The sequence below is a fragment of the Myodes glareolus genome, chromosome 5 (assembly GCF_982192425.1).
Source record: "Myodes glareolus chromosome 5, mMyoGla1.1, whole genome shotgun sequence".
NCBI classification, from domain to species: Eukaryota; Metazoa; Chordata; class Mammalia; order Rodentia; family Cricetidae; genus Myodes; species Myodes glareolus.
Window position 1 is genome coordinate 58,551,355 of NC_142030.1, and position 11,346 is coordinate 58,562,700.

Here is an 11,346-nt window from a genome sequence, read left to right on the forward strand (position 1 = left end):
TATGATGGAGACAGAGGGTCACCTTAGGGTGTGTCAGAGCTAGAATTTCATGACTGACTGATAAAGATGAGAACACAGCAACATGCCTGGCTCCCATCAGAACCGATAGATAGACAGAGAGACTACCACAGAACAGACAGAGAAACTATCAGGTTGAGGGTGAAGGCTTTAGTAGACTTACGCAAATGAGAATACTAGCCCCAGGTCCCAACCTGTACCCATATAGAGTAGGGGACAGGCACACATAGTTTTTCAAATCTCCTTGGGTCATTGTCACTGGCAGCCAAAATTGAAGCTGGTGCACAAATGGTCTGAATGACCTTGGTCATTTTCACTCCTAACCCTAAGATCACACCTCAGAAGGGGAAGGGAACATAGGCTGGGATCTTCAGCTTGCCTTTGAATTCGTTTTTGTTTGGTTTTTTTTACTGCACTAATCTTTAGCCTGTCGATTAGTCCAGTGTACTGGCTGGCTTCTTTAAGCCACTTGCATTCCCTGATGGCTTCACCTTCGGCTGCTGTCCGAGCAGCCCTCCCTCAGAGCACTGGGGCTCAGCAGGCTTCATCTGGGTGGCCAGACTGCCTTCCATTCAGTGAAAACTCTTCTCCAAAATTATAAAAATACAATCCCCGGCGCCTCATAAACTAAGAATCGTGGTAGAGACTACAATCCCAGCACTCTGAAGACGGAGGCTTGGAGGTCAGGAGTTCAAGGTTATCTTTGGCTACACAGTGAGTTGAAAGGCAGTCTCCGTGGGAGGGGTGGGGTTACTAACTCAATCCACTGAAGCAACACAAAGACTTGCAAACTTGTATTTGAAAAGTCTTATCTTTCCCGTATTAACCCATGTTATCCCTGAAGACTGAACTCCCTCTATGTCCACCATCTGTCTCTGGACCAGTATCACCAGGCCCTAGTGTGGGGAAATGAAATGACAGAACTGGACTCAGTCTAGAACCTCCCTATCCCACTGCTATTTTACTTAATTTGTTTAGTTCAAAATAATTTTTAAAATTGTATGTTGTCTTAGTTAGGGTTTCTATGGTGTCATCAAAGCACCATGGCCAAAAAGCAAGTTAGGGAGGAAAGCACTTAGTTGGCTTACACACTTCCAGATCACATAGTTCATTACTGGATGAAGTCGGAAAAGGAACTCGTGTAGGGCTGGAACCTGGAGGCAGGAACTGATGCAGAGGCTATGGCAGAGAGCTGCTTACTGACTTGTTTCCCCTGGTTTGCTCAGCCTGCTTTCTTATAGAACCCAGGACACCAGACCAGGGATGGCACCACCCACCCTGAGCTGGGCACTGCTCCATTGATCACTAATTGAGAAAACGCCTTACAGCTGGGTCTCATGGAGGCATTTCCACAACTGAAGAGGCTCCTTCTCTCTGATGTCTCTAGCTTGTGTCAAGTTGACACACATAACCAGCCAGTACATATGTATCTGTATGTCTGTGTCTGTGTGTGCACACCGTGAGGGTGTGGGTACCCACAGGGGACAGAAGTAGGTGTATGATCTTCTGGAGATGAAGTTGGAGTTACAGTCACCTGATGCGGGTGGTGGGAACCAGAGTAATATGCTCTCTTATCCATTAACCCATGTCCTGCCCAGTGATTTCAGACTTGGAGAAAATATCAAAATGAATACAGCGAACTCTCAAACACCCTTTGCCCAAGATTTCTTTCAGCTTTTCTAACTAGCCTCTTCACAGTTTTTGTAACATGCTTCTAGTCAAAGGAGTCAACTTAAAACTGCATAGTTAAACCACTTGTCACGTGTCTCCAGCCTCCTCCAATGAGGACCCTTCCTGGGCCTCTCCTCAACATTGACATTGACTCTTCGCAAGACCGTAGACCAGCCATTTTGAGAAATACCCTCCTGTTGGTTTGTGCGATATTTCCTCTTGATTAAACTCAGGTTGGTCCCTTTAGGTCAAAATATCACAGAAGCAATGATGTGTTCTGTGTCTCGTCAGGCAGCACAGGATGTGATCTGTCCCCTCCCTGGGGGTGCTCGGTCACTTGGTCAATACAGCACTTGTGAACTTTCTTCTCTATAAAGTTACTGACTTCGTTGTCACAAGTAAGCTAACATCTGTATCATCTTAGCGTCTCCCTGTGAGCCTATGAGAGCCTCCTTATCTCTTGGAGTAAGATTGTTCCGGGCTTCTCTTACCGTGAGGGACGCCGCCCATTTTCTCCTAAGAGTTCTGTTAGTGAAGAATGGTCGGAGTGTGTGCTGCTGTTTCTGGGGTGCCAATGCTCTCAGGCCACCTCAGTGCAGAAAAGTAGGAAATACACACACACACACACACACACACACACACACACGCACGCACACGCACACACGCGCGCGCATACATACATTTATCAGTACATGCATGTCTACAGACTGAAAACTGTGCACACCACCTGTGTGCTTCCTCACTTCCTCACCACACAACCACAGGGTCATCCTAGCCCTTTAACATTGCGTGTTTATTTGTTTGTTTTTAACACAGGATATCTCTATGGAGCTCTAGCTGGCCTGGAATTGGCTATGTAGCTCTGTCCGGCCTCAAATTCACAGGGATTTGCCTGCCTCTGCCTCCTGATTGCTAGATTAGAGGTGTGAACCACTTCAGTGAGGAAACTGGCTCCTACCCTTCTTGACATTATTGCTGATTTTCCTACGGGGCTATTCTACTGATCTCCACAGAGCCACTGTTCTACAGGCCTGTTGAAAGCCTTCGTGAATCCCCCAGCCCTTCTCTGTGGCAGAATGAATCGGGGGGCCTTTAGGTGTTCCGTTTGTCCTGTTTTATTACAGTCCCAGGATTTAGGGCTGAAATGTAGACCGTCAGCTCTCTGTGATTCTGCATCCATGGATCCAATCAATACTCAGGGAAAAACGCATCTGTATTGATCTTATACAGACATTTCCTTTCTCCTCATTCCCAAACAACACACCAACTGACACAGCACTTACATTAGCGTAGATATTGGAAGTAATCAGGGGCCAGGGCAACGGCTCAGTGGCTCAAGGTGCCTGTCACCGAGCTTGAAGACCTGACTTTGACCCCATGAACCCACGTAGTGGACAGAGAAAAGCAACTTTCAAAAGTTGTCTCTGACCTGTATAGTATGTGGGTGCTCTCTCTCTCTCTCTCTCTCTCTCTCACACACACACACACACACACACAGAGAGAGAGAGAGAGAGAGAGAGAGAGAGAGAGAGAAAACAAATAAATACATGTAAAAATTTAAAAAAATAAGTAACCTAGAGGTGATTTAAAGTATATAAGAATATCCAAATATTGGAATATCTATCCAAAGCTTATATGCAAGTATCATGCAATTTTATACAAAATACTTGAGCACCAGAGATTTGGGTATCTGTAGAATGCAGTGTTGTAGGGAGGCCATTGTTTGTTCCCAGCTGCCCAGAACTGGAATAACCACGCAGAAACTGTATTAATTACAACACTGCCTAGCCTATTAGCTTATGCATATTCCTAGCTCACTCTTATCTCTTAAATTAACCCATTTCTATTATTTTATATTTTACCACAAGGCTTGTGGCCTACCGGCAAGGTTCTAGCCAACAACTTGCGTCTTTCTCCTCTGATATCTCCCCATGGCATCTTCTTGACTCCGCCTACTCTCTCTATATATGTCTCTTACAGCCTGGCTGTATTCTGTTAAACCATTGGCCGGAAGCAGTTTCTTTATTTATTAACCAATAAAAGCAACACATATACAGAAGGACTTCCCACATCAAGGAGGGACCAGTGTTCCTGAAACCATTTATCGTGAGACAACTGTATGTATATTTTAGTTAGTATATATACTCACTAGAAAATATTCTCTCAAAATATTTTCTTTCTCTTTTTTTTGTTGTTTTGGGGGTTTTGTTTGTTTATTTATTTGTTTTAAGACAGGGTTCTCTGTGTAGCCCTGGCTATCCTGGAACTTGCTCTATAGACCAAGCTGACTTTGAACTCAGAGATCCATCTACCTCTGCCTCCTGAGTGCTGGGATTAAAGGCATGCACCACCACTGCCTGACAAGAATATTTTCTTCTTGCTCTAAATATGAAAAGTAGACAATCAAGCCAGGAGTGGTGGTACACACCGGTGACCACAGCGCTGTGACAGGTAGGTTACAATTTGATGCCAGCCTGGGACACAGAGAGATTATGCTGGCTAGTCTTCACTATCAACTTGATACAACCTAAAACCAGCTGGGAAGAGTCTTGAGGGGGAATTATTTGACTTGGGTTGACTTGTTGGTGTGTCTGTGGAGGGATTGGCTTGATTGCTAATTGACCCAACCCACTGTGGGTGGCACCATTCCTTCGGCTGTAAAAGTGAAGAAAGCTTGTAGAGCAAGCGAGGACCACGTGCTTAACCTCTGATCTGGACTGTGGATGTGCTTGTATAAGTACCTGCCTTGATTTCCCTAATATAATGGCTGCAACTGGAATTGTGAGCCAGTAGCACCGCATCCCCTATGTTGCTTTTGACCAGGGAATTTCACTACAGTGAATGAAGCTGTAACAGAGATCCTACCTCAGATTTAAAAAGTAATTACTGAAGTGATCAGCAGCACAAGACGGCCACTTACAAAGAGGCCACCAGTTGGAGCCCCTTGCATTTTTCCTTGTAATCAGTCTACCCGGTTACCATTTAAGCCTTTGATGGTCATCTCTTCCTTCCTTGAGGTCGTTTTTCCCCTAGGACCAAGCACAGGTGCCGGTGTAATCACTAAACAACCCTGCCTTTTGTTTACAGGCATGGATTCCATCAATCTGCTTTGCTCTTTGTTCTTTTATCTTCCCACATAGACAGTCACCAAATATTGGTTGGCAACCTGTGCATGAGGGCTGCCTGTCTACATGGGCACCTCCTCTCCTGCCCTTCCCTGGCCCAAGCTGCACCACTGGTATTCCATAGTCTTGCCTCTGTGTCTTGCTTGGTGAGCATGCAAAGCGGAAGCTCAGGTTGAAAGTGGAGGAAGTGGGTCCCTCTGAGCCAGCTAGACCCTGGGGAGCCGAGAGAGGAGGATGAAGACAGCCACTTTCTCTTCCCCTTGGTTGTCAGAAGAGCTGGGTGTTTACCAGACTGTCTGTCTCCATCTGGTCCCTGGTGATATTCAACAGAGGTGGGAGGGAGGGTACAGGGAGACTACATCCCACACATACTCCAGATTGCTGGATGAAGCCCTGGATTTCCACGTTCCTTTCTACTCCTTCCCAGGGAGAAGGGCCCTGCCGGGGCAGAGCTCCGGAGCCACAACCTGCTTGGCACTGGGTCCCAGGAGCATGAAGAGGCTGTGGAATTTGCCTGTGCATCATCTGTTCTCAGATCAGGGAGGCCCTGTGCAGGGTGGGGCAAGAGAGCAGCTGCCGGAACACCTTGGTGGCTGTGATATTATCTGGGCCTAACGGTTTCTTCTGGGTAGGCACTTCCGCCCTCCTGTTGGTGGAGTCGGAAAGACTCATGCCCTTGTGTCAGAGTGGAAAAGAGCGCCCAGCTCTAAGGAGAAGAAAGTCAGGCTGACCTGGAGGCACACACCTGCCACTCCAGTATCAGGGTGCTGAGCCAGGGGGATAAAAAATTCAAGATCAGCAAGACATTCCTTTCTTGCTTCCATCTAGTATCTGTTCTAGACTCTCCTTGCAGCTGTGTAGGTAGGATATGGCAGCTCTTTCTCTGGGCCCCAGAGTGCCTGGCTCTAAATAAAAAGACTATGGGTTGCTTATCCATCTGACCCCGTGCATGCGCGCTTCCATCTGACCCCTGTGCATGCGCGCTATGAAAACAGACACTCTTTCCAGAGCGGCGGCTACACTGTAAAGATGCCCCAAATGAAGATCAGATAAGTGGGTTTTTTTTTCTAAAGGAACACAGCCAGAAAGCAAGGGATTAGAGTCTAACCCTCCATCTGCTTCTGAAGGCCGAGGTTTTGCCCCTATGCTCTGCTGAGTTCAATGAACTAGAGTCTGCCCTGACATCGTGTTTTACAAAGTAAGGTTTAGAAGGTCTGTGACCTCAAAGTCCACAGACCAACTGTGATGAGAAGCAGTCAGGACAGCTTTTTGCAATGTGGGCGCGGGCCCTGCTGGTTTCCGGTAGTGGTTTCTCTTGGACTCCTTGCCCAGGTGCAGCACCAACGTGCACCAAGCTTATGGTCCGTGCACCTATCTTATGGTCGGTGCACCTATCTTACGGTCCGTGCACCTATCCTATGGTCCATGCACCTATGCTATGGTCCGGCCACTGTGTTCGTTCTCACTCTCCCTTGCATAGCAGCAGGTCCTGATTTGGAGGACAAAGTTGAGGGATGCTGTAAGAAGATGTACAGACATTCTTGTTAGCCAGTCCCCTGAAGTCATTTCCCCTGGGAAATGGGATCCAGAAGGAGCACCTAGAGGTATAATAATCCAGTAGCAGACAATGGCCCTGGCGCAGATTCAAAGTCCCTAGGTCCCTCGCACACAGCCTTTTTGCTGTCCGGAGGGCTGTACAAACCTACCTCTCTTGGGAAGAGTTGCTAAGCTGGGCCTTATGTGAATCGGATGTTTAGGACCGTGGCCCTTGCTATATTTAATAGGAATGGAAAGGGGAAAAGAGGCCCTTTAGCAAGCCGCCTGTGCGAGCAGATATTCCCACAACCCCCCAGGCACGCCTACATCAGTGAAGAGAAGCTTGATGCTCCAGGAAACTTGGAAACTGAACTTGGGTTCAGCCCTCCCTCCCTCCCTCCCTCCTTCTCCTCCACAAAGAGATAACAGATCGACAAACTGATAACTGTTTCCTGCAAATGGAATTCTGGAAGATGACAAGAAAAGAGGTGTCAAGACCAAGGTGTTCTTATTAGGCTGCCGAATCCGGGAAAGCTAGGTAACGCGGCGACGTAATAAAGATAAGGGTGGAGGGGAAGAGGACGAGGCTGGGAAGATGGGTATGAAAAGATGGAAATGGCAAAGAGGAAAAGAATGAAAAGGCAACCTTAATTTGAGAGGCAAGGAAAATAAAAAATACAGGCTAGAAGAGGAGGAGTTGATGCGGTCTGAAAACGTGCAAAGCCCGGGGTCCTGAGAAACTTCGCGAGAAAGGGGGCGCGGCGCTGCCCAGCCCATGTTTGGGCAGATTAATGGAGTCGTGGCTCGGACTCTTGAGTCCTGCCCTGGGAGGGACAGTATCTGTTTAGATTTGTGTCTAAATTTAAACCCCTATCCGGCCTCCCTCCCAGCTCCCCTCCATTCCCCTCCCCTCCTCCTGCGTCCCTCGGTCCCTCCCTCCTCCTCCTCCTTCCTCGTTCTCTGGCGCAGGGCCCCCGGCCGGGGCAGTCCCGCAGCCGAGCGCAGCCAGGCGCGCGCCACCGCCCACTCGCCCAGAGCCCGCTGCAGCACGGAAAGTGGCCTGGGCTGGAAGCGGAGGGGACAGCGGGAGATCGTGAGCTCCTGCCGGAGCGAACGGGCGTCCGCCGCCAGAGGTCTACCTGGGGGACATGGAGGTAAGGACCGAGGGAGACTCGGGGCTGGGGCGGGGGTGGGGGAGAGGCAGGGAGAGTGAGGTCAAGGAGCTCCTGCCCAGGTCGCTGTCCCTGCTCACAAGAGGGAGCACGGAGCTCCAAAGATGCCAGGTCAACACCAGAGGTTGGTCCTTACCCCCTACCTAGGAGTCCCCTGTGGGACGAGTAGGCTTGTCAGGAAAAGATCTCAAGAGAAGGGGGGAGGGAGTCCCTCTTTAGGGATTCGGATGTTTTGACTGTGCACTTGCATGTTTTTTAGAAAGTGAAGTTAGGTACAGCTAAGGTCATAAACCGATAAATGTGTGTGAGCCAAGAACCCCAAAACAAAAACTCCAGTGACTCTGACTCTGAGGCACTGAGAAAAAGAGCGGGTAGTTGAGGTTGGGACTCCACCGGCATGGCTTCCCCTTTCGTTTGCAGCGTGGCCTTTCAGACCAGCTGTCCTCTTGCTTCTGAAGTACCCCTTGTGCCTGTCGCATCTTCTTTCTTTACTTTCTGAAAAGCTCCCTTCATGTCAGTCCAGTGAACTTATTTCCGAGAAACTCGAGGCTCCCCAGGATGTCCTGCCTGCTGAGGTTGTGTGCACCTTGGGGTGTGGTAACCATATCTGAGGGGTGTGCAGGGGTGAGTTCCGGACTTCTCTGCTTCTGAGAGGAGACTGGGGACTTTCCCTGCTCTTTTCCAACCTCAGTGGAATACAGGCCACTGCTTTCCATCTGAGTAGTAGCTGGGAGGTTCCTTCCCCTAGCTCCCTTCTCCACATCTACAGACTTCCAAAGATGCCCTCCTTCAAACCCAGGCCAGCTACAGGTGAGCTCAGAGGCACAGGATAGGCAGGGTCCCCTGTTCAATCTATGGTGCCCCCCAAAAGAAACTAAGACCTTTTATTTTATCTTAATCAACCTCAGCAGGACCTGGGACTTTCAAAGAGGGGAAAGAAGGTGCCAATGCCACAGGCCTTTAAGCTGATCCCCACTCCCACTCAGGGAAGGTCCTGCTCTTCCCTGGACCGGGGTCTGCAGGGGTCCCAGTGATTCAGTCCCTTCCAGGCCTGTGCCCACTGTCTTTTCTAAGCTTCGCCGTCTTCTTCCCATCTCTAAAAGGACAGTAGGCTTGTCCTGGATATTCAACTCAGCCAGTTGTCATTAAGAAACAAGGATTGCATTCTGGGGAACTTGAGTACCTGGGATGCTGGGGTCTGAGATGGACCTTCTGTATAAGAGGTCGATTAGGGTAGATAGACCACAAAGCATTGCAAATGGGTTCTCAAGTTTGCTCAGACCCTACAAATTCAAAGTGATAGGATTCTCTGAGCTGGCTACCGCTACAGGACAGAGGGGAGCGATGGCCTAAGGAACACTCAAGCTGCTGGTTGGGGACAGACCCACAAAGAAACTGCTGTGCTTGTAAGTTCCCTCCTCGGGGAGCACTTGGGGTGCTTCGGGCACCAAGCTGGAAGCTCGTGGGATCACTAGCAGAATTGTAATGGACAAAAAAATGAAAGTACAGCTGGGCTTAAAGCAGGTTGCTGCTCGAAGGCCCAATGCAAACTCTAACTTTAGTCTAGGGAAACACAGAAGGTTTCCCTCCATGGGGACACTTCTTCCTCCCTCAGCTGAGGAAGAAACAGAGGGAGTTCAAGGCCCTGAAAATATCAGTCCAGCAACTTCCTGTGTGGCTTGGTAGGCGGGAGGCACGAAAAGAGGGCTCTCCCCTCTCTAAGCTGCTTTATACAGTAACTGAAAAGGGATTAGCTGGAGATAGCCAGATTCCTGTGTGCCAAATGCTGGACCAATACAGGGAGAGATTGCCTAGTCAACCAGAACACCGGGCAGATCTGCCTATGATGGTCCTGAGGTATGGCCTTGCTGGTTGGCAGTGACCGCTTTGGAAGTTTCTTTGGCAAAGCTCAAACAAACCAATAAACCAAAACACTGCCACAACTGGCATTGTTAAAGGGCATAAAGGGGAAACAGAGGAAGTGACGGTTCTCAGCTAGGAAGTGAGATATACCTGTGATAGGTGTATCACCTGCTCACGAGTGGAGCTGGGAGCCCGGAATCAGCCTCAGGAAGGAGCACCTCACTTTACTTGAGAAGAAACCGAGTCACATCATGTCCTCATATCGAGCATTCAAATCCAATCAGCAGGCTGTGGGTCTAGTGCTCCAACCCACGCTTACCTGCTGCAAATGTTAGGGAAAGCCTCCAATCGCTGGGACTGTTATTAGTTGCGTTAACCACACCTCAGCCCACAGGGATCTCTCGGGGAATAAACAAAGCAAGGTGGCACTTGACCCCTGCCTTTCAGACACTCCCGGTCCAATAGAGGAAATGGCACTCACATATCCTGTCAGGCGTTACTCTTTGAAGGGGTGCGCTAAGTGACTGTTTCTGCAAGTGTGACTTTTACTGGCCAGGGTCAACGCTATGCAGGAGAAACCCTGGGATCGAGGCAGCCATCAGGTAGAGAAACAGAAGGGGTTGGGAAGAACATACCAGCTTCGCTAAGGAAGGCAGAGCAGTTGGTTGGAGGGGAAGGTAGGGGGTCATTAAAGGAAGAAAAGTGAAAGCAGCAAGATAAAGCCATGAGACCAATAAGCATAGGAGCCCACCAGGGCCTGAAATCTAAGCCACTCAGAAGGCGTTACCTTTTCTTTATATAAAATCTCCTTCCCTGGCTGTGCGCTTAACTTGTCTTCTAATTCACCATTTTCAGACCCTGAAGGTCAGCTCAGGAATGGCACTGGAGTCTGCGCCGCAGACAGTAGGAAACAAAGATGCGTGGGGTGGCAGCCATGATGTAGCAAGGCAGTATACGCCACCCACGCCTAAGGAAGGCTCTCAGGCTAGGGGGGTCCCTTTGAGGCCTCGGATGCAGTCTGACTCCGGAGAAAGACAAAGGGTAAAGAAGTGAAAGAGTCAAGACGTATGTGCTAGAGGGGAAGCAGGAACCACATCTGCATTTGAGTTCACCAGGGGGCCCAGAAGAGGAGACATTGTACAGCCTGTGTGAGGCCCCTGGTTTAATCTCTTGCAGAGGGAGGGAAAGAGAGGGAGGGACGGAAGGAGGGAGAGAGAATATACCTCAGTATAGGAAGAGCTGCCTTACTGGTCTGTGGGTCTCCATGAACCAACACAATGGCCATCCCAGAACCCAAATTTTCCAATAAGATTTGCCTGATGAATGAATAGAAACTGTAGTTCAAATGTTACCACCCCTGGGCGCCTCCCCAGAGGCCCTCGGCCTCTACGAAGCACTTAACAGCTCCACTGGGGCTGGCTCTCTGGCTCCCTGCTGGGAGGGACCATATTTTCTATTTCTAGGGCCTCATGGACACCAAACAGGACATATTGATTGAGTGAATGTGTTCTTGGAGTTGAGAGAGATCAGACTTTTCAAACAGAGAGAAGGAGAAAAAAGAAAGAAAAGAAAACACTGACTTTAGTATGTTTCTTGGTTGGTTTGACGGTTCTGGGCAGTAATTTCAGTACTCGGAGACATACAGACCTCTCTTCGGTTACAGAAGTGATTGTCTCTAGAAACAATAACAGTGGAGTTATTGTAGATAGGAAGCCAGGGGAATCCCCGTCCTGCCTTTGAGGGCACCAGCATGACTGTGTGCATACGCACAATGTTTTCTGAAAAGTAGGCCAATACATGGAAATAAAAGTTATTTTTTTCAAAAAGTGAGCTGAGAATGGCGGCACACACTTTAATCCCAGCACTTGGGAGGCAGAGGTAGGAGGAGCTCTGTGGGTTCAAGGTCAGCCTGGTCTACTGAGTCAGTTCCAGGCCAGCCAAGGCTACTTGGTAAGACAAAC

At 49.0% G+C, this 11,346-nt stretch overlaps 1 protein-coding gene across 2 annotated transcripts in view; it reads left to right on the forward strand.

Annotated features, from left to right (window-relative positions):
* Positions 1-7,320: 7,320 nt before the first annotated feature.
* The window catches only part of Rcsd1 (RCSD domain containing 1), a 59,844-nt gene continuing 55,818 nt past the window's right edge, over positions 7,321-11,346 (forward strand). For both annotated transcript variants that reach the window (XM_048420892.3, XM_048420893.3), the window contains exon 1: positions 7,321-7,504. In XM_048420892.3, coding sequence (XP_048276849.3) covers positions 7,499-7,504 — 6 coding nt within the window. In that variant the 5' untranslated portion in view covers positions 7,321-7,498. The remainder of the gene's footprint in view (positions 7,505-11,346) is intronic.